Below are 27,927 nucleotides of genomic sequence, written 5' to 3' on the forward strand. Positions count from 1 at the left end.
CCAATCTGGTGTATTCCCCCTTCCATACCTGGTTGTTTAAAATATCACCACACACATTCCCCGGGATGGGACCAGTCGTCCCCATTCCTCAGGAGTGGGAAGATTCGGTCCCCTTCCCACGTAGAGCAGTGGATACAGAAGGAGTACCAGATGATTGGAGTGTGGCAAATATTGTTCTATTGTTCAAGAAAGATAAAAGGGATAATCCTGCGTATCATGGACCAACGAGTTTTATGTCAGAGGTGGACAAATAAGGGGAAAGGATTTACACGCATTTGGAGAAGCATAGTCTGATTAGGATTAGTCAGTGTGGCTTTGTTTGGGACAGGTAAAGCCTCAGCAGGCTGAATTCTTTAAGGAAGTGACAAAACACACTGAGGAAGGTAGAGCAGTGGATGTGGTCTACATAGATTTTAGTAAGGTGTTTGAGAAGGTTCCACATTGTAGGTTCGTTCAGAAAGTCAGGAAGCATGGAATCCATGGAACTTTGCCTGTGTGGATTCAGAATTGGCTTTCCCACAGAGTAGAGTGTATTCTGTCTGGTGGTTGGTGACTAGTGATGATCCGCAGGGTTCTGTATGGGATCCCAATTTATTGAGATTTTTATAAATAACTTGGAGGAGGAAATGGGGAAGTGGTTTCGTAAGTTTGCAAATGACACTCCAGTTGAAAGTATTGTGGATAATATAGAAGGTTGTCGTTAGTCAATATAGAAGGAAGTAGTCAGGATGCAGGGTTGGACGGAGAAGTGTCAGATGGAGTTCAATCTAGAAGTGTGAGAAGACAGAGTGCAAGGTTAATGGCGGGAGCCTTAGCAGTGTGGAGGAACAGAGCAATCTTGGGGTCCAAATTCATAGATCCCTCAAAGTTGCTGCAAAAGTTGATAGAGTGTGCTGGCTTTCATTAGTCGAGGATTGAGTTAAAGAACCCCAAGGTAATGTTGCAGCTGCATAAACCTCTAGTTAGACCACATGTGGAATATTGTTTTCATTTCTGGTCACCTCATTATAGAAAAAATGGGGAAGCTTTAGAGAGGGTGCAGAGGAGATTCACCAGGATGCTGCCTGGATTAGAGAACATGTCTTATGATGAAAGGATGAGCAAGCTAGAGCTTTTCTCCTTGGAGTGACAGAAAATGAGTAGTGACTTAACAGAGGTATATCAGATGATAAGAGACATAGATAGAGTGGATAGCCATCACCTTTTTCCCAAGGTGGAAATAGTCATTATCAGAGGGCATCTGCTTAAACTGAGTGGAGAAAAGTTTCAGGGAGATGTCAGAGAGAGTGGTGGACGCCTGGAATGCACTGCGCTGCCAGGGTTGGTGGTAGAGGCTGATACAATAGGTGTATTTAAGAGACTCTTACAGAGGCTGTATGAAGTTTATAGTTTCTCCCCTTAATCGTGAGGGTTTTCTCCAGGCACTCCAGTTTCCTCCCATTCTCAAAGATGCATGTGTCAGGGGGTTAATTGTTCACATGGGTGTAACTGGGTGGCGTGGGCTTGTTGGGCTGGAAGGGCATGTTACCGTGCTGTTTCTCTGGATAAATGTAAAGAAAATGGAGAGATACAGGCTATGTAGGAGGGAAGGGGTAGGCTGAACCGGAATTTGGAATGTGCTGGATGCAGGAGGAAGCAAAAAAAAAACACACACATTGCCAGCGTGTGCAGACTCACCTCTGCACAGCACTGGAGTAGGTTAAAAAGATTGGCACAGCATGCATGTTCTATATTTTATGCTCTATCAGCCAGCCCAGCACTCCGTTCAGGAAATAATTGTGCACCCGCCTCGGATCGGGTCAATGGCATTCTCGAGGAGGAGGGTGATCAGCCGGAAGTCACGGTACATATTGGGACCAACGTCATTGGTAGGAAAACGGAGCGGGACCTTAAGAGAGAATTTAGAGAGTTAGGTAGGAAGCTGGTCCTTGAGGGTAGTAATCACTGGATTGCTGCCTGTGCCACATGCCATTGAGGGTAGGATGATTCAGCAGGTGAATGCATGGTTGAGGAATTGATGCAGCGGGCAGGGTTTCAGATTTCTGGATCATTGGGATCTCTTCTGGGGAAGGTACGACCTGTACAAAAGGGACAGGTTACACCTGAACCCAAGTGGGACCAATATCCTTCTGGGCAGGTTTGCTGGAGCTATTGGGGGTGGGGTTTAAACTAATTTGACAGGGGGACAGGAACCAGAGTGATAGGGCTGAGGATGGAGCAGTTGGTATCCAAGTCAGTGCAGTGTGCAGTGAGGCTGTGAGGAAGGACAGGCAGGTGATAGGGCAGAATTGCTGTCAGTGGGAATACTTGAAGTGCAACAGCGGGCCGAAATAAAAAAGGGTGATGAATACAGGACTGAAGGTGTTATATTTGAATGCAAGCAGTGTATGGAATAAGGTAGGTGATCTGGCAGCGCAGTTAGAGATTGGCAGGTATAACATAGAAGATATCACAGAGTCCATAAGACCATAAGACATAGAAGCAAAATTAGGCCATTCAGCCCATTGAGTCTGCTCCACCATTCCATCATGGCTGATCCCAGGTCCCACTCAACCCCATACACCTGCCTTCTCACCATATCCTCTGATTCCCTGACCAATTAGGAAACGATCAACTTCCACTTTAAATATACCAACAGTCTTGGCCTCCACTACAGCTTGTAGCAAAGCATTCCACAGATTCATGACTCTGGCTAAAAAAATTCCTCCTTACCTCTGTTCTGAAGGATCGCTCCTCAATTTTGAGGCTGTGCCCTCTAGTTCTGGGCACCCCCACCATAGGAAACATCCTCTCCACATCCACCCTATCTCGTCCTTACAACATTCGGTAGGTTTCAATGAGATCCCCCCGTATTCTTCTAAATTCCAGTGAGTACAGGCTCAAAGCTGCCAGACACTCCTCATATGTTAACCCCTTCATTCCCAGAACCTCCTCTGGACTCTCTCCAATGACAACACATCCTTTCTGAGAGATGGGGTCTAAAACTGTTGACAATACTCCAAGTACGGCCTGATTAGTGTCTTATAAAGCCTCAGAATTATCTCCTTGTTTTTATATTCTACTCCCCTCGAAATAAGTGCCAACATTGCATTTGCCTTCTTTACCACAGACTCAACCTGTAAATTAAACTTCTGGCAGTCTTGCATGAGAACTCCTAAGTCCCTCTGCACCTCCGATGTTTGAACTTTCTCTCCATTTAGATAATAGTCTGCACTATTGCTCCTTTTACCAAAATTCATTATCATACATTTCCCAACGTTGTATTCCATCTGCCAAGTTTTTGCCCATTCTTCCAATTTGTCTAAGTCCTGCTGCAATTGCATTGCTTCCTCAGCACTACCTACCCCTCCATCTATCTTCGTATCATCAGCAAACTTTGCCACAAAGCCATCAATTCCATTATCTAAATCAGACAAACAATGTGAAAAGTAACGGTCCCAATACTGACCCCTGAGAAACACCACTAGTCACCGGCAGCCAACCAGAAAAGGCCCCTTTTATTCCCACTCAGTGCCTCCTGCCTGTCAGCCATTCTGCTATTCATGCCAGTATCTTTCCTGTAACACCATAGGAATTTATTTTGTTAAGCTGCCTCATGTGTGGCACCTTATCTAACACCTTCTGAAAATCCAAGTAAATGACATCCACTGCCTCTCCTTTGTCCACCCTGCTTGTTACTTCCTCAAAGAACTCTAACAGATTTATCAGGCAAGATTTCCCTTCACAGAAACCATGCTAACTTTTACTTATTTTATCATTACTTTTCAAGAACCTTGAGACCTCATCCTTAATAATAGACTCCAAGACTTTCCCAACCATTGAGGTTAGGCTAACTGGCCTATAATTTCCTTTCTTTTGCCTTTCTCCCTTCTTAAAGAGTGGAGTGACATTTGCAAACTTCCTGTCCTCTGGGACCATGCCAGACTCAAGTGATTTTTGAAAGATCATGACCAATGCATCCGTTATCTCTTCAACCACCTCTCTCAGGACCCTGGGATGTAGTCCACCTGGTCCAGGTGACTTATCCACCTTAAGACCTTTGAGTTTGCCTAGCAATTTTTCCTTTGTAATAGCAATGGCACTCACTCCTGCTCCCTGACACTCATGGACCTCTGGCACACTGCTAGTGTCTTCCACAGTGAAGACAGATGCAAAGTACCCATTAAATTTATCTGCCATTTCTTTGTCCCCCATTACTACCTCACCAGCATCATTTTCCAGTGGTCCAGTATCAACTCTCACCTCCCTTTTGTTCTTTATATAACTGAAAAAACCTGAAGCATCCTGCTTTATATTATTGGCTAGTCTGCCCTCATATTTCATCTTTTCCTTTCTTATAGCTTTTTAGTTGACTTTTGTTGGATTTTAAAAGTTTCCCAACCATCCAATTTCCCACTCACTTTTGCTACCTTATAAGCCCTTTCCTTGTCTGTCATGCAGTCTTTAACTTCCTTTGTCAGCCACGATTGCCTACCCCTGCCATTTGAGAATTTCTTCATCTGTGGGACATATCTATCCTGTGCCTTGTGAACTATTCCCCCAATTACTGCTGCCATTCTCGTCCATTCCCTTTGGAGCCTCAGGGCCAGACTCAGTGCCAGAGGCATCCCCCCCCCCCCCAACAGTACTCAAAATAGAGTACTTATTGTTGAAGGCGACTGCCACAGGGGTGCTCTCCACTATCTGATGTTCTCCTTTCCCTCTCCTGATGGTCACCCATTTATCTGTCTCCCGTAGCCCTTTGGGGTGACTACAGGAGTACTACAGGACGACATCCTGTAGCTCCTGTCTATCACTGCTTCACTTTCCCTAACAAGCTGAAGGTCATCGAGCTGCAGCTCCAGTTCCCTAACTCGGTCTCTAAGGAGCTGCATCTTGGTACACCTGTCACAGATGTGGCTATCAGGGAGGCTGGCAGTCTCCTGGAAATCCCACATCTGATACCCAGAACAGAAGACTGGCTCTGTAGACATACACTCTATTCTCTCAAAAGTTGAATAAAAATAAAGAATGAATTTACCTAGCCTCTGCCTGTTCTCGCCAAAGCCTTGTTTAGCCAAAGCCTTATTACTCTAACTCAAGACTACCCCGATGACATCCACTCCCACGATGACCATTCTGCCAGGCAGTATCTCTCTCTCGTAGAACCTGGGCTTTTAAAAGCTCTTTGTCGGACCTGCGCGGGAACACTCCTGTAGCATCTGCGCAGTACTCCAATCAATGACTCCCATCGAAAAACTTGCTGCTTTTTCAAGCTCTTTGTCGTACCCGCGCAGGAAACCTACTGTCATGGCTGAAAGGCGATTATAGTTGGAAGGTTAATATCCAAGGATACACAATCTATCAACAAGACAGGCAGGTAGGCAGAGGAGGAGGAGTGACTCTGCTGGTTAATATGAATTCAAATCATTAGAAAGAGAAGACATAGGATCGGAACATGTAGAATCCTTGTGGGTGGAGTTAAGAAACAGCAAGGCTAAGCAGACCCTGATGGGAGACATTTACAGGCCTCCAAACAGTAGCCAGGATGTGGCCTACAAATTACTGCGGGAGATTTTAAAAAAGCATGTCAAAAAGGCATTGTTATATTAGTCATTGGGGATTTCAATATGCAGATAGATTGTCAAAATCAAGTTGAGGCTGGATCCCAAGAGAGAGAATTTGTGGAATGCCCCGTTACAAGAATCTCACCCCTTGTAATAATGATCAGTGAGGCACAGAGAATCTGTATTTACCGACAAGTAATTTTTATTATTTCAACTAAAAAGCACATGGGTTCATACCTGATCTACCTGTGCACTCCCTACTAGAACCCCTGACACTCCATGAACAGGCAACGAAGAGAAAAGGTATTACCCGGGAAAGGAGTGTACATTGGTCAGGTGTTGCTCGTGGTCCCGATCTCCACGTGTCTGTGGGGTCCTCCTTATCCGCCATGGTTGGTCTCTGGCTGCCGGAGAGTTATCGCCCCTGTGTATTTGGATCTCCTGACTCTTATACTGTTCCTCATCATTTGAACCATTGGCTCTCCATCCCATTGGCTCAAGGTCACCTGACCTACCTGGGTCACCTTCTTACTGGTCATGGTACAGGGTTACAAACCAACATTGTTCCATGGCTCTGCCTACCCCAGCCTTGTGTATTTGTGTCTTTACACTCTGACTGGTCCAAACCAGTTAAATGAGGCAACCCAGACAGAGTCTAACGAGATTACAGATTGCATCTTTGGTAGGTCTGGCATTTTACATAACAAGCAGCCACTCCTCTGAGAATGGTCTCAGGTTTACTGCTCTGACTAAAGTTTCCCAGAGTAAGAATCAGTTCAGAGTCCATTCCTTTTACATAGCAAATGGCTACTTGTTTGAAAATGGTCTCAGGTTTAGCAGATCATTACCTGAAGCTTCCTGTGTCCACATTCAGTTGCTCTGATTAGGTTATCCAAGAACAAGAATCAGAAGAACCACAAAAAGGGGAAAACAAAGATAACTGGCTTGTCTGCTTCCCCTGTCCTTGATCAGACTGCAGTTTCTTCTGGCCAACACCCCCGAGATGACTTTTTAGAGCAGCTCGTGGTTGAGCCCACTAGGGGATCAGCAATTCTGGATTGGGTGTTGTGTAATGAACCGAATATGATTAAGAAGCTAAAGATGAAGGAACCCTTAGGAAACAGTGATCACCCTGCAATTTGAGAAGGAGAAGCTAAAATGAGATGTATCAATATTACAGTGGAGTAAAGGGATTTACAGAGACATGAGAGAAGAGCTGGCTAAAGTTGATTGGAAGGGGATGCTGGCAGGGATGACGGCAGAACAGCAATGGCTGGGGTTTCTGCGAGCAATTCAGAAGGTGCTGGATAGATACATCCCAAAGATGAGGAAATATTCTGAAGGCAGTATGACACAACTGTGGCTGACAAGGGAAGTCAAAGCCAATATAAAAGCAAAAGAGAGGGCATATAATAGAGCACAAATTCGTGGAAAGTTAGAGGAATGGGAAATCTGTGGCATTTAAGTTTGGTAACCCAGGTCTGTTCAAGAAAACCAGGTATGACTTGCGGAGGGCTATTTCAATGCGGAGACAATTCCCAGTGATATTGAAGGCAACATTGGATGCACGACAACTGTGGCAGGGTTTGCAGGACATTACTTCCTACAAAGCGGAACCCAATAGCATGAATGGCAGTGATGCTTAATTACCAGATGGGCTCAATGCTTTCCATGCCTACTTTGAAAGAGAGAGTATAACTGCAGTTGTGAAGATCCCTGCTGCACCCGGTGAACCTGTGATCTCTGTCTCAGAGGCTGATGTTAGGCTGTCTTTAAGGAGGGTGAACCCTCACAAGATGGCAGGTCCCAATAGAGTGCCAATTGGCAATAATATCTCCTGCTTGCTGATGATCAATACTGGTGCACCTCAGGGGTGTGTGCTTAGCCCACTGCTCTACTCTCTCTATACCCATGGCTGTGTGGTTAGGTATAGCTCAAATACCATCTATAAATTTGCTGATGATACAACCATTATTAAAATCTCAGATGGTGATGAGAGGGCACACAGGAGCAAGATATACCAACTAGTGGAGTGGTGTCGCAGCAAAAACTTTGCACTCAGTGTCAGTAAGATGAAAGAGCTGACTGTGGACTTCAGGAAGGGTAAGACGAAGGAACACATACCAATTCTCATAGACAGATCAGAAGTGGAGAGAGTGAGCAGCTTCAAGTTCCTGGGTGTCAAGATCTCTAAGGATCTAAACTGGTCCCAGCATATTGATGCAGCAACAAAGAAGGGAAGACAGCAGCTTTATTTCATTAGGAGTTTGAGGAGATTTGGTTTGTCACCTAAAACACTCAAAAGCTTCTATAGATGATAGGTGTACCGTGGACAGCATTCTGACAGGCTGTATCACTGGGGGGGAGGGGGGGATGGTGCTATTGCACAGGACCAAAAGAAGGTACAGAAAGTTGTAAAATTAGTCAACTCCATCTTGGGTGCTAGTCTCCATAGTATCCAAGACATCTTCAAGCATTGGTGCCTCAGAAAGGTGGCGTCCATTATGAAGGAGCCCCATCACCGAAGACATGTCCTTTTCTCACTGTTACCATCAGGAAGCCTGAAGGCACACACTCAGCAATTCAGGAACAGCTTCTTCCCCTTTGCCATACGATTCCTAAATGGACATTGCACGGATGAACACTACCTCACTTTTTTTTAATACATATCATTTCTGTGTTTACACTATTTTTGATCTAACTATTTAATATACATATATTTACTTACTGCAATTGATTTACTTATTTTTTCTTTCTCTATTATCATGTATTGCATTGTGCTGCTGCTGCTAAGTTAACAAATTTCACGACACATGCCAGTGATAATAAACCTGATTCAGATTCTGAAATTTTTAAAAGCTGATAGAAGGCAACTGAAAAAAAACACAGAAGGGATGAAATATGAAGGGTAGCTAATAATATCACAAATGATACAAAAAGTTTTTTTGGGGATATATAAAGAGAAAAAGAGAGGCGAGAGTAGATGTTGGACTGCTGGAAAATGACACTGGAGAGATAGTAATGGGGGGGGGCAAAGAAATGGCAGATGAACTGCATAAGTATATTGTATCAATGTGGAGGACACTTGTAGTATGCCGGAAGTTCAAGAGTGTCAAGGGACAGAAGGGAGGAGGCAAAGATTGGGAATAAATGGGGCGTTTTCTGGTTGGCTGCCAGTGACTAGTGGTGGGCCACAGAGGTCAGCGTTGCGACCACTTCTTTTCACATTGTATGTTAATGATTTGGATAAAGGAATTGATGGCTGTGTGACCAAGTTTGTGGACAATTTGACGGGCAGGTAGCATTGAGGATCATGGTGTCTGTAGAAGGACTTAGATAGATTAGGAGAATGGGCAAATAAGTGGCAGATGGAATATAGTGTAGGGAAGTGCGTGGTCATGCACTTTGGCAGAGGGAATAAAGGCTTGGACTATTTTCTAAATGGGGAACAAAATCAAAATCCAGAGGTGCAGAGGGGCTTGGGAGTCCTCGTGCAGGATTCCCTTAAGGTTAACTTGCAGATTGACTTGGTCGTAAGGAAGCCAAATGCAATGTTAGCAATCATTTCAAGGGGACTAGAATACAAAAACAAAGATGTAATGCTGAAGCATTATAAGGCATTCTTCAGACCGCACTTGGAGTATTGTGAGCAGTTTTGGGATCCTTATCTAAGAAAAGATGAGCTGGCACTGGAGAGGGTTTAGAGGAGTTTCACGAGAATGATCCCAGGAATGGAAGGGCTAACATATGAGGAGCGTTTGATAGCTCTGGGCCTGTACTCACTGGAGTTTAGAAAAATGAATGGGGATCAGATGTGATCAAGGCAGAGGAATGAAAGGTGGGGGAGTAGCATTGCTTGTTAGGGAAAATATTACAGCAGTGCTCAGGCAGGACAAATTAGAGGGCTTGTCTACTGAGTCCTTATGGGTGGAGCTGAGAAACAGGAAAGGTATGGCCACATTAGTGGGATTGTATTACAGACCACCCAATAGTCAACGAGAATTGGAATAGCAAATCTGCAGAGAGATAGCAGGCAACTGCAGGAAACATAAAGTTGTGGTGGTGGGGGATTTTAATTTTCCATATATTGATTGGGTCTCCCATACTGTTAGGGGTCTAGATGGTTTAGAGTTTGTAAAATGTGTTCAGGAAAGTTTTCTAAATCAATATATAGAGGGACCAACTAGAGGGGATGCAATATTGGATCTCCTGTTAGGAAACAAGTTAGGACAAGTGACAGAAGTGTGTGTAGGGGAGCACTTTGGTTCCAGTGATCATAACACCATTAGTTTCAACTTGATCATGGACAAGGATAGATCTGGTCCTAGGGTTGAGGTTCTTAACTGGAAGAAGGCCAAATTTGAAGAAATGAGAAAGGATCTAAAAAGCGTGGATTGGGACAGGTTGTTCTCTGGCAAGGATGTGATCGGTAGGTGGGAAGCCTTCAAAGGAGAAATTTTGAGAGTGCAGAATTTGTATGTTCCTGTCAGGATTAAAGGCAAAGTGAATAGGAATAAGGAACCTTGGTTCTCAAGGGATATTGCAACTCTGATAAAGAAGAATAGGGAGTTGTATGACATGTATAGGAAGCAGGGAGTAAATAAGGAGCTTGAGGAGTATAACAAGTGCAAGAAAATACTTAAGAAAGAAATTAGGAGGGCTAAAAGAAGACATGAGGTTGCCTTGGCAGTCAAAGTGAAGGATAATCCAAAGAGCTTTTACAGGTATATTAAGAGCAAAAGGATTGTAAGGGATAAAAGTGGTCCTCTTGAAGATCAGAGTGGTCGGCTATGTGCGGAACCAAAGGAAATGGGGGAGATCTTAAATAGGTTTTCTGCGTCTGTATTTACTAAGGAAACTGGCATGAAGTCTATGGAATTGAGGGAAACAAGTAGTGAGATCATGGAAACTGTACAGATCGAAAAGGAGGAGGTCCTTGCTGTCTTGAGGAAAATTAAAGTGGATAAATCCCCGGGACCTGACAGGGTGTTCCCTCAGACCTTGAAGGAGACTAGTGTTGAAATTGCAGGGGCCCTGGCAGAAATATTTAAAATGTCGGTGTCTACAGGTGAGGTGCCGGAGGATTGGAGAGTGACTCATGTTGTTCCGTTGTTTAAAAAAGGATCGAAAAGTAATCCGGGAAATTATAGGCCAGTAAATTTAACGTCGGTAGTAGGTAAGTTATTGGAGGGAGTACTAAGAGACAGAATCTACAAACATTTGGATAGACAGGGACTTATTAGGGAGAGTCAACATGGCTTTGTGCGTGGTAGGTCATGTTTGACCAATCTATTGGAGTTTTTCGAGGAGGTTACCAGGAAAGTGGATGAAGGGAAGGCAGTGGATATTGTCTACATGGACTTCAGTAAGGCCTTTGACAAGGTCCCGCATGGGAGGTTAGTTAGGAAAATTCAGTCGCTAGGTATACATAGAGAGGTGGTAAATTGGATTAGACATTGTCTCAAAGGAAGAAGCCAAAGAATGGTAGCAGAGAATTGCTTCTCCGAGTGGAGGCCTGTGACTAGTGGTGTGCCACAGGGATCAGTGCTGGGTCCATTGTTATTTGTCATCTATATCAATGATCTGGATGATAATGTGGTAAATTGGAACAGCAAATTTGCTGATGATACAAAGATTGGAGGTGTAGTAGACAGTGAGGAAGGTTTTCAGAGTCTGCAGAGGGACTTGGACCAGCTGGAAAAATGGGCTGAAAAATGGCAGATGGAGTTTAATACTGACAAGTGTGAGGTATTGCACATTGGAAGGACAAACCAATGTAGAACATACAGGGTTAATGGTAAGGCACTGAGGAGTGCAGTGGAACAGAGGGATCTGGGAATACAGATACAAAATTCCCTAAAACTAGCGTCACAGGTAGATAGGGTCGTAAAGAGAGCTTTTGGTACATTAGCCTTTATTAATCAAAGTATTGAGTATAAGAGCTGGAATGTTATGATGAGGTTGTATAAGGCATTGGTGAGGCCGAATCTGGAGTATTGTGTTCAGTTTTGGTCACCAAATTACAGGAAGGATATAAATAAGGTTGAAAGAGTGCAGAGAAGATTTACAAGGATGTTGCCGGGACTTGAGAAACTCAGTTACAGAGAATGGTTGAATAGGTTAGGACTTTATTCCCTGGAGCGTAGAAGAATGAGGGGAGATTTGATAGGGGTATATAAAATTATGATGGGTATAGATAGAGTGAATGCAAGCAGGCTTTTTCCACTGAGGCAAGGGGAGAAAAAAACCAGAGGACATGGGTTAAGGGTGAGGAGGAAAAAGTTTAAAGGGAACATTACGGGGGGCTTCTTCACACAGAGAGTGGTGGGAGTATGGAATGAACTGCCAGACGAGGTGGTAAATGCCGGTTCTTTTTTAACATTTAAGAATAAATTGGACAGATACATGGATGGGAGGTGTATGGAGGGATATGGTCCATGTGTAGGTCAGTGGGACTAGGCAGAAAATGGTTCGGCACAGCCAAGAAGGGCCAAAAGGCCTGTTTCTGTGCTGTAGTTTCTATGGTTTCTATCTCATTGAAATCTATCGAATATTGAAAGGTCTGGATAAAGTGGATAGAGAGAGGATGTTTCCTTTTTTGGGAGAGCCCAGCACCAGACTCAGGAATGAGGGACGTCTATTTAGAACAGAGGTGAAGAAAATTTCATTAGCCAGAGCGTGTTGAATCTGTGGAAGTCATTGCCACAGATGGCTGTGAAGGCCAAATCATTGGGTATATTTAAGGTGGAGGTTGATAGGTTCTTGATTAATCAGGGCATCAAAGGTTATGGGGAAAAAGCAAGAGAATGGGGTGAGAGGGATAATAAATCAGCCATGATGGGATAGAGGAGCAGATGTGACAGGCCGAATGGCCTAATTCTGCTCCTCTATCTTCTGGTGTGAATGGTTTTATCAGTATTGATGTCAGCTGTGAGGAGAACAGGCAGCATGTCCCTACAGCCTGTTGACCTTCACCAGTTCATCATCTGCCAACTATGGTGTGATACTTCACCACTGCTTGTCCTGATGAGTGTTTCCAGCATTCTCTTGCTCTCTTTTATTTCAGATTTGCAGAGTCTGCAGGATCTTGCCTAAGTACCGTCAGGAAGAGGGCGAATCTCACCGGTGCTGACGAGTTGACCCTGCTCTTTGCCCCCTGGATTATTGTATGTCAGGGTGAGTAATATAACGAAACTCCCAAGGTCCTGCAGCGAGATCAGGGAACCACACACATTACCTGATCAAACTTTGGGATTAAACTTTCTTAGGATCAACTTTATTTGCCATATACCTTTACATGTATTAAGAATTTGCTGTGGTGTGTTGTTCAGGACATGACCTGCAACAAAAAACAACAACATGCAACAATTATAAAGCATAAAGAATGGATCACCATCACTGGTGTTGAGAGAAAATCGGCGAGGGGCAGAACACACCCCTGTGGCACATCAGTGCTGAGTGAGAAGATGTAGAGCTGTGCTTGCCTCACATACTGCCTCCAGTGGAGAGGAGTTTTGTGAACCTCCTGCAGATGGGACTTGGTACTGGCAACAACTCAACCCAGGTGCAAAGGAAAGGCAGACTCTGTCACAGTGATCGCTGGCAACGACTTAACCCAGGTACGAAGGAATAGCAGGCTCCCCACTTAGAGGCGGAAAGAATGTCATACATAAGAATTCCAACAGAGCATCGGTGGCACAACTGAGCGACACCTCGAAACAAATCATTCTCAACACAAGGACTCCACCAACAGTGCTAATCGAGAGTTTGAATTAAATAATCATAGAAAGCTGAAAACCTGTGCCCGTCACAATTAACTTGACAATATTAAGCAGAAAGCTCAAGAACTGAACGACTGTAGTTCATGCAACAAGAGTAAATACAGGTGCTCGAGAAACCTAGAAGCCCAATGTTCAATGGCTTGCCGCAGAGACATGCAAGGCCTACCTCCCTCCTTAAGGCCAGCGCCTGACAACCCAAGGAGCCCAGGGGAACTAGAGACTGGTCTGGAAAACCCAGAACAGACCTGATGCTCTCAAGACAGGACTGGAAAGCCTAGAACAGCGCAGATAACTCAGGAACATGGCGCATATAACTTGGAGACACTGCATAAAATAATTCAAAAGCACTACGCATATAACTCGGGAATATTGCATATAGCTCGTAAACATTGCGCATAGCATGGAAATATCACGCATATAACTTGAAAACACTGTGCTTATAACTCGGGAGTATTGCGCATATAACTCGGGAACATTGCTTATCGTTTGGAAACATTGCATTTAGCTCAGAAAAATTGCAAACAGCTCGGAAACATTGTGCATGTAACTCCAAAGCATTGCAAATAGCTCAGAAACTTTGCACTTAGTCCGGAAACTTTGCATTTTAGCTCGGAAAAATTGCATTTAACTCAGAAACTTTGCATATCGATCGGAAACATGGCAAATAGCTTGGAAACATTGCAAATAGATTGCAAGCATTGCAAATAGCTTGGAAATATTGCAATTAGCTTGGAAACACTGCATATAGATCGTAAGCATTGCAAATAGCTCGGGAACATCGCATGTAGCTCGGAAATACTGCAAATAGCTCATAAGTATTGCAACTAGCTTGGAAACATTGCAAATAGCTTGGGAACATTGCATATAGATCGCAAACATTTCATGTTGCTTGGAAGCCTTGCATGTAGCTCAGAAACTTTGAATACTACGGGAGTCCTTATGAACCTTGTCGACCCAGAGGAACTCGGAAAAAGTCTTCAACATATACTGGAGAAGCTCATCCAGTCTATTCTAGAGAAGCTATGAGCGCAACAAAAACACCCGGATGGTATGTTGCCTCCCTGGTGCCAGGGTCAGGGATACCTTGGATCGGGTCCATGGCTTTCTCAAGGGCGAGGGTGAGCAGCCAGAAGTATAGGTACATATTGGCACCAATAATATATGTAGACAAGGTGAGGAGGTCCTGAAGAGAGATTTTAGGGAGCTAGATAGAAAGCTGAGAAACAGGACCTCCTGAGTAGTAATCTCTAGATTGCTGCCTGTGCCACGCACCAGTGAGGGTAAGAATAGGATGATTTGGCAGGTAAATGTGTGGCTGAGGAACTGCTACAGGGGGAAGAAGTTCAGATTTATGGATCATTGGGATCTCTTCTGGGGGAGGTATGACCTGTACAAAAGGGATGGGATACACCTGAACACGAGGGGTTCCAATATCCTTGTGGGCAGGTTGGCTAGAGTTGTTCGGGTGGGTTTAAACAAATTTGATAGGTTGATGGGAACTGGAGTGATAATGCTGAAAATGAGGTAGTTGGTTTTCAAACAAACACAGGCAATGTGTAGGTGAGACTGCTAGCAAGAAGAGGCTTTTGATGGTGTAAAATTGCAGTCAATGGGATGAGTTGCAATGTAAAAGATAGACAAAATCAAAAAGGGTGAATACAGGACTGAAGGAGTTATACTTGAATGCATGCAGTATACAGAATAAGGTAGATGAGCTTGCAGCACAGTTACAGATTGGCATGTATGATGTTGTAGGCACCACTGGATCATGGCTGAAAGAAGATTAGCGCTGGGAGCTGAAAGTCCAAGGATACACATTGTATTAAAAGGACAGGCAGCAAGGTGTTGCTCTGTTGATTAAAAATGAAATTAAATCATTAGAAAGAGGAGATATAGGTGGGAAGGTGTTGAATCATTGTAGAAAGAGCGAAGGAACTGCAAGGGTAAAAAGACCCTGATGGGTGTTATATACAGACCCCAAAACAGTAGTAAGGATGTCATCTAAAAATTACAATGGGAGATAGAAAATGCATGCCAAAAGGACAATGTTACAATAGTCACAGAGAATTTCAATATGCAAGTAGATTGGGGAAAATCAAGCTGGTGTTGAATTCTAAGAGGAGGATTTTCTAGAGTGCCTACAAGATGGCTTTTTAAAGAAGCTCATGGTTGAGCCCACTAGGGGATCAGCTATTCTGGATTGGGTGTTGTGCAATGACCAGAACTGATTAAGACTTTAAGGTAAAAGAACCCTCAGGGACAAATGATCATAATATGATCGAATTCACCCTAAACTTGAGAAGGAGAAGCTAAAGTCAGATGTATCAGTATTACGGTGGAGTAAAGGGAATTACAGAGGCATGAGAGAGGAGTTGGCCAGAACTGATTGGAAAAGAACACTGGCAGGGATGATGGCAGAGCAGCAATGGCTGGAATTTCTGTAAGCAATTTGGAAGGGACAAGATATCTACATCCCAAACAGGAAGAAGTATTCTAAAGGCAAGATGACACAACCTTAACTAACAAGAGAAGTCAAAGCCAACATAAAAGCCAAAGAGAGGGCATATAATGGAGCAAAAATTAGTGGGAAGTTAGAGGATTGGGAAGCTTCTAAAAACCAACAGGAGGCATCTGAAAAGACATTAAGAAAGTCAAGATGGAATACAAACGTAAGCTAGCCAATAATACTAAAGAGACTACCAAAAGTTTTTTCAGATACATGAAGTGTAAAAGAGAGGCGAGAGTGGATATCGGACCGCTGGAAAACAATGCTGGAGAGGTAGTAATAGGGGACAATGAAATGGCGGATGAACTGAATAAGTATTTTGCATCAGTCTTCACTATGGAAGACAGTAGCAGTACAGTGGAGGCTCCTGGTGTCACGAAATGTCTGAAGTTACTATTACTAGGGAGAAGGTTCTTGGGAAACTGAAAAATCTGAAGGTAGATATGTCACCAGGACCAGATAGCATACACCCCAGGGTTCTGAAAGAGGTGGCTGAAGAGATTGTGGAGGCATTCATAGTGACCTTCCAAGAATCACTAGATTCTGGAATGGTTCCTGGGGACTGGAAAATTGCAAGTGTCACTCTACTGTTCAGAAGGGAGAGAGACTGAAGAAAGGAAACTATAGGCCAGTTTGTCTGACCTCAGTGGTTGGGAAGATGTTGTTGATTGTTAAGGATGTGGTTTCGGGGTACTTGGAGGCACATGATAAAATAGGCTGTGGTCAGCAAGGTTTCCTCAAGGGAAGATCTTGCCTGACAAATTTGTTGGAATTCTTTGAAGCAATAACAAGTAGTATAGACAAAGGAGAATCGGTTGATGCTGTGAACTTGGGTTTTCAGAAGGTCTTTGACAAAGTGCCACACATGAGGCTGCTTAACAAGCTACATGGTATTACAGGAAAGATTCTAGCATGGATAAAGCAGTGGCTGATTGGCAGGAGGCAAAGAGTGGGAGTAAAGGGAGCCTTTTCTAGTTGGCTGCCGGTGACTAATGGTGTTCCACAGGGGTCTGTGTTGGGACTGATTCTTTTTACACTATATATGAGTGACTTGGATGATGGAATTGATGGCATTGTTGCGAAGTTTGCAGACGATACAAAGATAGGTGGAGGGGCAGGTAGTTTTGAGGAAGTACAAAGGCTACAGAAGGACTTGGACAGATTAGGAGAATGGGCAAAGAAATAGCAGGTGGAATACAGTGTTGGGAAGTGTATGGTCATGCACTTTGGTAGAAGAAATGAAATGGCTGACTATTTTCTAAATAGAGAGAAAATACAAAAATCTGAGGCACTAAAGGACCTGGGAGTCCTTGTACAGGATTCCCTCAAGATTAATTTTCAGGTTGAGTCTGTGGTGAGGAAGGCAAATGCAATGTTAGCATTCATTTCAAGAGGACTAGAATATAAAAGCAAAGATGTAATGTTGAGACTTTATAAGGCACTGGTGAGGCCTCACTTGGAGTATTGTGAACAGTTTTGGGCCCCTTATCTTAGAAAGGTTGGGCTGACATTGAAGAGGGTTCAAAGAAGGTTCATGAAAATTATTCCAGGATTGAAAGGTTTGTCGTATGAGGAGTGTTTGATGGCTCTGGGTCTGTATTCACTGGAATTCAGAAGAATGAGGGGTGACCTCATTGAAACCTATTGAATGGTGAAAGACCTTGTTAGAGTGGATGTGGAGAGGATGTTTCCTGTGGGGGGAGAGTCTCAGACCAGAGGACACAGCCTCAGGATAGAGGGATGTCCTTTTAGAACTGAGATGAGGAGGAATTTCTTTAGCCAGAGAGTGGTGTATCTATGGAATTCTTTGCCACAGGCAACTGTGGAGGTCAATTTTTTATGTACATTTAAGGCAGAGGTTGATAGATTCTTGATTTGTCAGGGCATGAAGGGATATGGGGGGAAGGCAGGAGATTGGGACAGAGAGAGGAATTAGATCATCCATGATGAAATGGCGAAGCGGACATGATGGACCAAATAGCCTAATTCTGCTCCTATATCTTATGGTCTTATGGAACGTAGACTCAGGGCACGTGAAATGTAGACACGGGACACAAGGTGAGAAAAAAAGGCATCCATGCCTCCAGCCAACTAATTTCCAATCTGCTGTAGAAGCTCCACTGGGTTCGTTGATGTCATAGTGCAAAGACCAGTCCAGGTGAGGGGAAACAGCAGACTCCCCATGTCGAGATGGAAACGAGAGGTTATACAGAGCATCTGTAACACGACTGAGCGGTACTGTGAGACAAATCATTCTCAACACAAGGACTCTGCTAACAGTGCTAATCAAGAGTCCAAATTAAATAAACATTGAAAACAGAAAACCCATGCCCATCACAATTAACTCGATAAGATTAAACAGAAAGCATGAGGGTTTAACAACTCAGGTTAATACAACAATGAGTTAGTACAGGTGCTCAAAAAACCTAGAAGCCCAACGCTCCATAGCTTGCCACAAAGGCCTGCAGGGGTCATGACAGGTACGTTAAATTTGGAGAGGTTCTCTTGCAGCAGTTCAGAGATGATGGTATTGAAGGCTGAACTGAAATCAGATGGGTTGGGTACTGGGCTGATGCAATAGTAAAATGGAAAGTCGTCAAGCCTTCTGTGTCCTCCACAAAAAAATTGATCCAAAGTGTTTCACCCTAGTAATCTCACCTCCCCAGGAAATGGCCGTAATCAGACTTACTTTGGTAACATTTTTCCTTTATCTTTTCAACATGTTCTGCTGCTATACAATTTTACAGACAAGAATTGATTCTTTATTTCAGGTTTTCATATTGAAGTGCAATCAGGAATTGTAGTAACTACAGAATGGCAGGAGATTCTCGAATCCTCCCCAGTAAGGACATGGACATTCAGGCAACAATAAGAGAAGCAAAGAAGTTGCCGAAACAAGCACGTGACAGTGTGTTAGCCACAGACAGGACCAGGCTCCTCACTGAGCCAAAGAAGCTCAAGCAAAGGTACGTTGACAAGGATGGGAAATGTAACGTCCATCATGGGAACGTGCAGGAGACCTACCGATACTTCAGTGACCTCTTCACCACTCTTGTGGATCTCAAGTGGCGGTTTAATCTTTTAATCTTCACCTTGGTCTTTACTGTTACCTGGCTATTCTTTGGCTTCATTTGGTGGTTGATAGCCTATATCCGAGGAGATCTGGACCATCTGGGAGACCCAACATGGACCCCGTGTGTTGATAATTTGAATGGGTTTGTGTCAGCCTTTTTGTTTTCAATCGAAACTGAAACAACTATTGGCTATGGACACAGAGTTATAACGGAGAAGTGCCCGGAAGGGATTATCTTGCTCTTGATCCAGGCAATCTTGGGATCCATTGTTAACGCCCTAATGGTAGGGTGCATGTTTGTGAAGATCTCTCAGCCAAAGAACCGGGCTGAGACGCTGATGTTTTCGCACCGCGCAGTGATCTCCCTCCGAGACGAGAAGCTGTGTCTCATGTTCCGAGTTGGAGATCTTCGCAACTCGCACATTGTGGAGGCTTCCATTCGAGCCAAGCTCATCAAATCTAGACAGACCAAAGAGGGCGAGTTCATCCCCCTGAACCAGACTGACATCAATGTGGGCTTTGACACTGGAGATGATCGCCTCTTCTTGGTGTCCCCACTGATCATTTCTCATGAAATAAACGAGAAAAGTCCTTTCTGGGAGATGAGCCGAAGTCAGCTGGAGCAGGAAGACTTTGAGATTGTTGTGATCCTTGAAGGCATGGTGGAAGCAACAGGTAGAGTCTAAATTTAATGTGTTTCCTTGGCAGGTTTCCAGAGTCGAGGCCGCCCAGCTTTGGTTGGTAGGGAAGTGTGGGTACAGTGTGTCACCAGCCAGATAGGTTCATTGGTCATTGTAAATTGTCCTGTGATTAGGTTAGGGTTAATCGGGATTGTGGGGTTGCTGGGGAGGCTTGGTTCAAAGTGCCGGAAGAGCCAAATCCATGCTGTATTATTAAATAAAATGAATAAATAAATCCTAAAGAGTCAGTGGAGGTGGAACATCCAGGAAGATGAATGTTAGCCAATTCCAGCATTCCCTAAACTACACCAGAGTCTCATTTGTCACGAGCCAGTGTGCAGCATGCCATCTGCCCCGTTGATGGAGGGTCCACTTGAATCCTGACGCAAGCATAAAGAACTGGGAGAACAGAGGCTGATGCTGTTTTAGTGGAGGGGAACAGATAGGTTCTTTGTGAGTCAACTCAGAGCAGAAACGTTGCTGGAGTTCTGGCGTATATAGCACACCTGCACTGCAGGTTTGGCCCATTACAAAATGGTCAGTGATTCCTCACTCAATTTGCAGAGTGCCGGATGTGCACATTGAAGCCAGTGATCTCCTTGTCTGCTCAATAGAGCAGATCACTCTTCGGATCGGACTGGAAGGCCCAGTTCCTTCCCCTAACCGCGCACAACTGCTCGTGCCCCATCCCTTCCCGGGGAGCAAGTTCCTGTCTGCTCTCTCAGTCTTCCCGAAGGTCACAGGGCAGGACTCTATGCACTACTCGTATACATCCCCAGGGGAGTGGCACTACCGAGCTCCTTCACTGTCTGTCCCGTTTGCTGGAGTTGTTAAAGTGCTGCGCAAATGCAAGTCCTTGTTTCTGTAAAACTAACGCAGATCCCCCACGGATCAGGCCGTCTGGGGTTAAGATGATACAGAGTTAACGTTTCAGACCAATGACCCACCGTCAGGATATGATTTTAAACTTAAAGTTCAGACCAAGGGTCATTGATCTGACACATCAACCGTGTTTCTCTCTCCACAGATACTGCCTGACCTGCTGAGTGTTTCCAGCATTTTCTGTGTTTATTTCAGGTTCCCACCATTTGCACTTCAGGTCCTTTTTCTCTGCAGATGTAACTCAGTCAAATAATCAGAGTAGAGAACAATTATGCATGAGGTCAGGTACTTTGAGCAGTCCTGCAGTAATTGAGGGAATGCATTAGCCGGGAAGCAAGTAAAGGACTACATCAGTTATGCTGACACAGACACAACTTACCAATACTGCTCTGTTTTCAGGGGTGAGCAAATACTCAGTGTTACAAATCTCTAATTACCTGGGTATTGTTTCATGCACACCCGAGATAACAGCTCTCAGGCAGGTCACTGGCACCCTCTGCCCTCCTTCTGACCAGAACATCCTCATCTGACAGAAATGCCATCCAGTTCTATTAATTCATTATCACAGTGCGTTGAGGTAGTACAAGGTAATACGATAACAGAAAGCAGAGTAAAGTGTAACAGCTCCAGAGAGAGTGCAGTGCAAGCAGATAATAAGGTGAAAAGCCATAACAAGGTAAATTGTGAGGTTACGAGTCCATTTTATTGTACTAGGAAACCATTCAATTGTCTTACACCAGTGGTTTGAAGCTGCCCCTGAGCCTGGTGGTACATGCTTTCTGGTTTTTGTATCTCCTTGCCTGATGAGAGAGGGAGAAGTGAGAATGTTTGGGGTGGGTGGGTTGGATTATGTTGGATGCTTCAACAAGGCAGTGAGAAGTGAAGGCAGAGTCCAGTTTAACTCCTTATAATCCTTCGACACCAATCTCCCCACAAACACAGTTCAGCCACAGCCCTGGAAGAAATGTGGAATAATTATACTCGGGGTGCAGTTGCTCTCAGAGGCCTGGCATCTGCAGATCACGGCAGCCGCCGCCACCCCCCACTGATCACTTTGTTACTGAACTGCCACCTTGGACTCTCCTGATCCTTTTGCTACCTTTCCCAGCACATTTCCAGTCTCACAGTGGCTGTCTGCTTCAGCTGCTGCCGTGGTCAGCCCAGAGCCAGCATGAAGCAGGCAGTCTGTTCATTCCTCCAGTTCATTTCCAGGGTGCTGGGATGCTGGAACGTGCTGCTTCTGAGGGCACTAGCCTAACTACTGTGCCACCCTTGGTTTCCTTTATGCCATGAACTGACCTCACCTAGTCTACACATGACTCCAGACTAATGTGGTTGACTCTTTGGTACAGAAATGCTGGAAATACTTCACAGGTCAGTCAGTCTCTGTGGGGAGAGAAGCAAGGTTCATCTTTCAGGATGATGACCTTTCACCAGAACTAGCTAGCCCTTAAATGCCTCCTCAGTTCAGGAGCAATGAGGGATGCTCAGTAAACACTGGCATGGTCAGTGAGGTAAATAAAGTTTGTCAGTGGGAGCCACAATAATACTTCACCAGCTTGAATCACACTCAATACAATACAAGACAGATCTGTACTCTAAACCCCCACACCATCCACAGCCACATCAGGTCTGTGATGGGATACTGTCCTCTCTGAGAGAATGTTTCCCCCCCATGGCACTGCCACCTAATGGCTCAGCACCATCCACAACAAAGCTGCCTGTTTGATCTGCTCTTCATCCACCATATTAAATGTTCACTCCTCCATCACTGGTGCCAGTTGTCAGCAGAGGTTACCATCAACAGAATCACTCTGGCAGTCCACCAGGACCTCTTTGACAGCACCTTCCAGGCACCTGCATGGTCTGCCACCTGGAAAAACAAAAGGAGCAGGTACATGGAAGAAAACATCTGTTCACACACCGTCCAGACTCCTTAATGTATCATCTTTCCTTCTTTATCACTGGCCTAAACACTGCAACACTACCCAACAGACCCTTAGAAATGCTTCAACAACACGGATTGCGGTGTATCAAGAAGGCAGCTCATCCCCATCCTCTCAGTTAGGAATGGCCTTGCAGACATTGCTTGCTTCCATCCCATAAATGACTTGGGATGTTTTGGTTGCAGAACCAATCATCTCACTTCTAAACAAGAGAAGATCTGCAGATGCTGGAAATCTGAGCAACACACACATTGCTGGAGGAACTCAGCAGGCCAGGTCGCATCGGTGGAAAAAAGTACAGTCGATGTTTGGGCCTGAAACATCAACTGTACTCTTTTCCATAGATGCTGCCTGGCCTGCTGAGCTCCTCCAGCATTTTGTGTGTGTTGATCTCACTTCCAACGCATCTCGGCCTCAGGGCAGCGTCCTAGACCCAACCCTTTTTATCAACGGCCTTCCTTCCATCACAATGTCAGGACTGGGATGTTCACTGATGTACAATTCCTGTACATTGTAGCAGCTCATTCCTGCTTTGAACAAGAACTGACAACATTTAGACGTGGGCTGATAAATGCAAGTAATATCCACATCACTTGTGTGTCAGGCAGTGACTCTCTTTAACAAGACAGCAGAAATCTACCCTTGACATTCTCAGGCATTATTACTGCCCGTGAATGTCAATGGTCATTGACTTCAGGAAGGGGGTGATGTGCATGCTTCTGTTTATATCAATGGTGCTGAGGTCAAGAGGGTTGAGAGTTCCAAGTTCCTAAGAGTGAACATTGTCAATAGCCTGCCCTGGTCCAACCAGGTTGACACCATGGCCAAGAAAGCTTGCCAATGCCTCCAGTTCCTCAGGAGGCTAAAGAAATTTGGCATACCCCCTTTGGCCCTTACCAATGTTTACCGATGCACCATAGAAAGCTCCCTATCCGGATGCATCGTGACTTGGTATTATAACTGCTCTTGCTGTAACCGCAAGAAACTTCAGAGAATTGTGGACACGTCTCAGCAATTCACAGAAACCAGCCTCACCGCCATGGACTCTGCCTACACCTCTCTGCCTCAATAAAGCAGCTAACATAATTAAAGACCCCAACCACTCCAGGTGTCCTCTCTTCTCTCCCCTCCTATTGCACAGAAAATACAAAAGCCTTAAAGCATGTATCGCCAGGCTCAAGGACAGCTTCTCTCCTGCTGTTAGAAGATGATTGAATGTTTCTCTAGCATGATTCTTGTCCTCACAATCTATCCTGTTGTGACCATGCATCTTACTGCCTACCTGCACTGCACTTTCCCTGCAACTGTAAGGGAAAGGTAGCAGGTATTGTACTGTTAGTCAAGGATTGCATTACTTCAGTATTGAGAGAGGATATCCTAAAAGGCTCCTCAAACAAGAACGCGTTTAAGGAAGTTGCAAAAAACAGGAATTTGACAGGTATACGGAACTAATCTGAGGGGCAGGTTTTTCACACAGAGGGTGGTGATATATGGAACGGGCTACTAAAAGAAATTGTAGAGACAGGTTTAACTACATTTGGGCAGGTGCATGGATTGGAAAGGTTTGGAAGGGTATGGGCCAAATGTGGGCAAATCGGATTAGCTTAATTTGGAAGTTTAGTCAGCATGAGCAAGTCGGGCTGAGTAGCCTGTTTCCACATGTACAAATTGATTAATCTCTCTGAATCTATGACTAATAACAGCAAAAGCCCTTCAGGCCTACGAAAGTCCAGGACAGCATTTGAAAGGAAAAATATGAAGGCAAAGAGGGGTCACAAAAAATCACTGGCAGACGGGATTAAAGCAAATCTAAAGACATTCCATAAATATATTAAGGGCAAAGTGGGGTGACACAGTAGCATAGTTGCTAGCACAACACTTTACAGTACCAGAGCCCCCGGTTCAATTCCCACTGTTGCCTGTAAGGAGCTTATACGTTCTCCTTGTGATTGCGTAGGCTTCTTCCCACAGTCCAAAGACCTACTGGTTGGTAGGTTAATTGTTCATTGTAAATTATCCCGTGATTAGGCTCAAGTGAAATCAGGGGTTAAATCAAAGGGCCGGAAGGGCCTGTTTCACACTGCATCTCAATAAATAAATAAATTCCCGGGAAAAAGTGGAGCCCACAGGGAAAATATGGCAATCTGTATGTGGAGCCTGAAGGGATAGGTGAGGTCCTAAATGAATATTTTTTCATTTATATTCACATAGGAAACTGACTCTGTAGTTGGAGAATTCAGCAGTGGAGAAGATGAAAGTCTAGTACAGGTTTCCATAAATCAAGAGGATGCACTCAGTGTCTTGGTGGGTGTAAGTGGGGTAAATCCGCAGGACTGGATGGGATTTTTAAAACTTTGCTGGAACAAGCAACGTGCCAGATGACTGAAGGACAGTAAACAAGGTCCACATTTTCAAGAAGGGCAGCAGGGCAAATCCCTGTAACTACAGACCTGTGAGCCTAGCATCAGTGGTAGAGAAGATACTGGAAACAAATTCTGAGGGACAGGGTTAATGATCACTTGGAAAGGCAGGGAACATCCAGAGACAGCCAGCATGGATTTGTCAAGGCACATCCTGTCTGACCAATTTGATGGAAATCTTTGAAGAGGGAACAAAGTGTATCAGTGAGGACAGGCCTGTAGATGTGATTTACATGAATTCAATAATGAGACTGGTTCAGAATATTAGAGTCCAGAGCAGGTTTGCAAAACAGATCCAAAATTGGCTTGGCAATAGGAGACAGAGGATAACGGTAGAGAGCTGTTTTGTGATTAGATGTCTGTGACTAGTGATTTCAGTGCTGGGACCCTTGCTGTTTGTCAATGACTTGGATGCAGATGTGGGAGACATGATCAATTAATTCCCAGATGACACAAAGATTGGCAATGCTGTTGATATTACAAAAGATAGACACAGGCTTCAGAGAGATATTGATGAGTTAGTTAAATGGGCTGAAAAATGGATGGTGGAGTTTAATCCAGGTAAACGTGAGGTGATGTTTTTGGGTACACTAATGAGGCAGGTACACACATCATAAATGGTGGGTGTTAGGAACAGAGGGACTTTGCAGTAGAAGTCCATAGATGGTTGAAGGTGGCAACACGGTAGATAATGTGATTAAGAATGCATATAGAATATTGGCCTTCATCAGTCAGGGCATTGATAAGGGAGTTACACTTCAACTTTATAAATGCTTGGTCAGCTGGAGTTCTGGTCACCAAGGTATAGGAAGGATGTGATACCACTGGTGAGGGTGCAGAGGAAATTCACTAGGACGTTGTCTGGAATGGAGTATTTCATTTATGAAGAAATGTTGAAGGGACTGGATCTATTCTGAAGTGGATCCAGTTAAGAGCAAACATGATTGAGGTATATAATAAAAATTATAAGGGGTGTAGATAGAGTACACTGCACAAATCTTTTTTCCCAGATTAGGGTAGATAAAATTAGAGGGCATAGATTTAGGATAAGGGGCAAGAGTTTCAGAAAGGGGATTTGAGGAGGACTTCTTCATGCAGAAGTTAAAGCATTCGTCTAGTGATTTGAAGGTCTCTAGTTCGAGCCTCAGCTGTGGCAGCGTGTTGGTGTCCTTGAGCAAGGCACTTAATCACACATTGCTCTAGTGTCTGTGCGAGGAGTGGTGCCCCACACAGACTTCCAATCTGCACCTTGTAAGGCATGAAATGCCCGACGCAGGCCTCTCACGGTCTGAGTCGACGTTCCCTCCCCCCTTCACCCAGAAAGTGCTGAGTACTTGGAATGAACTGCCTGAGAGAGTGGTTGAAGCTGGATCATTTTCATCATTCTAAAGGTGTCTGAATGAGCACTTGAATCACTTGGACCTGGAAGGTTCTGGGCTAAGTACTGGAAGATGGGGTGAATACAGATGGGCGGTCACTTGTCAGTGTGAAAAAGATGGGCTAAAAAGGCAACAGGCACAAGTCCCGATGAAGGGTCTCGGTCCAAAACATCCACTGTTTATTCCTCTCCATAGGCGCTCCCTGACTTGCTGAGCTCCTCCAGCATGTTGTGTGTGTTGCTCAACTTTTCCAGCATCTGCAGAATCTCTTGTGTCAATGATTGGGCTGAAGGACCTACTTCCATGCGGTATGACTCCATGAACAATAACTGCCGAGCTTAACTGCCAACACCAACATCACAAACATAAACCATGCACAGGGAAAGCAGCCCAGTACTACCACTGTTCAACGGGGCAGTATAAAACTGAACAAGATAACAGAGACAGGTCAGGGAGGCACTACAAAGCTTGTCACAAGTACAAAGTCAATTTATTATCAAAGTACATATACGTCACCATATACAACCCTGAGATTCAACAGCTGTTGAGTTGTAGTAACTGATGTGCTGTGTGGCAAACTCTGCAGACAATTACTTCAGGGCAACTTCCCCCAAACAGCAGCAGGTTAAGTGATGTTCATTGAGGATCTAATAATGACCAGCACCACAGGGAAATATCCCCTGCTCTTCCAATAATGGTCAGGGCATTTTTATATTCACACAGAGTGTGTGCCAGTTTAATCACATCCTTCAGCATTCAGCAGTTGCTCAGTCTGGTACGGGACTTAGTGACCAATGTGTGTGTGCTAGACCATTGGCTTTCGCAGTGAGGGTTGACACTGAACCCTGGTAACGTGTACATATCACCACATATAGTATACAAGTCACACTCGTGTCTGCCGTTGTGCATTCCCCTAATCCAATGTGCTTTCTCAACAGGAATGACCTGTCAGGCCAGAAGCTCGTACTCAGAATCCGAAGTTCTTTGGGGACATCGGTTCACTCCAGTGCTAACTCTTGAGAAGGATTTCTATGAAGTAGATTACAACAGCTTCCACGAGACTTATGAAACCAACACCCCCAGCTGCAGTGCTAAAGAATTGGCTGACATGCTGAGGGCAGGCCGAGCATTGGCCGAGCTATCTTTGCCAAACCTGCCCAATGAGGTGGCAGCCAACAATACTGGTGAAGAGGAAGAAGACTTTAAAGCAAACAGCCCCACGGCTAAAGCAGAGGACTCAGAACCTTTCTCCCCAGCTGAAGACTCAGAGTACTGCACAGGGTTCTCAGCTCAATTTATACAAGGCCTTGAAGAAGCACAGAAACTCTAGGGTAGCCTGACTCCAGTAAGCTGTGTGGTTCATCCAGTTGCCACTATCTGTCACCGGCTGTTAAACAAGCAATTAACTATGTAAGCAGGACTGAATTTGAGATATGTATAGGAGATTCTCAATATTAGCCCATGGTGTTCAGTGTGGATCAGAGTTAGAGGGCTGGTATCATTTGTATATAAAAGAATAAACATCACCATTCATGCTATTGCAGTCTGCTTATTGCTGTTACATATGTTGCATCTTTGTAATATTTGCCTTTGGGCAATTACCCTTGGCACAAAGTATATATTAGAGGGAAAGTAAAGAGCTATTTGACCATGCTCACACTGAAAGTAGCAGAAGCCTTATTCAGGGGTATTGTTATTGGTTTACTATTATCAC

At 44.4% G+C, this 27,927-nt stretch overlaps 1 protein-coding gene across 7 annotated transcripts in view; it reads left to right on the plus strand.

Annotated features, from left to right (window-relative positions):
* Positions 1-27,768, plus strand: part of LOC140185132 (G protein-activated inward rectifier potassium channel 4-like) — an 80,215-nt gene extending 52,447 nt beyond the window's left edge. For 5 of the 7 annotated variants that reach the window (XM_072238458.1, XM_072238460.1, XM_072238457.1 and 2 more), the window contains 3 exons: positions 12,613-12,722; positions 18,605-19,581; positions 27,152-27,768. In XM_072238458.1, the coding sequence (XP_072094559.1) occupies positions 18,648-19,581; positions 27,152-27,543 (1,326 nt within the window). In that variant the 5' untranslated portion in view covers positions 12,613-12,722; positions 18,605-18,647 and the 3' untranslated portion in view covers positions 27,544-27,768. The remainder of the gene's footprint in view (positions 1-12,612; positions 12,723-18,604; positions 19,582-27,151) is intronic. The other 2 variants (XM_072238461.1, XM_072238462.1) reach the window with 1 other exon arrangement.
* The last annotated feature ends 159 nt before the right edge of the window (positions 27,769-27,927 follow it).

The sequence above is a fragment of the Mobula birostris genome, chromosome 20 (assembly GCF_030028105.1).
Source record: "Mobula birostris isolate sMobBir1 chromosome 20, sMobBir1.hap1, whole genome shotgun sequence".
NCBI lineage: Eukaryota > Metazoa > Chordata > Chondrichthyes > Myliobatiformes > Myliobatidae > Mobula > Mobula birostris.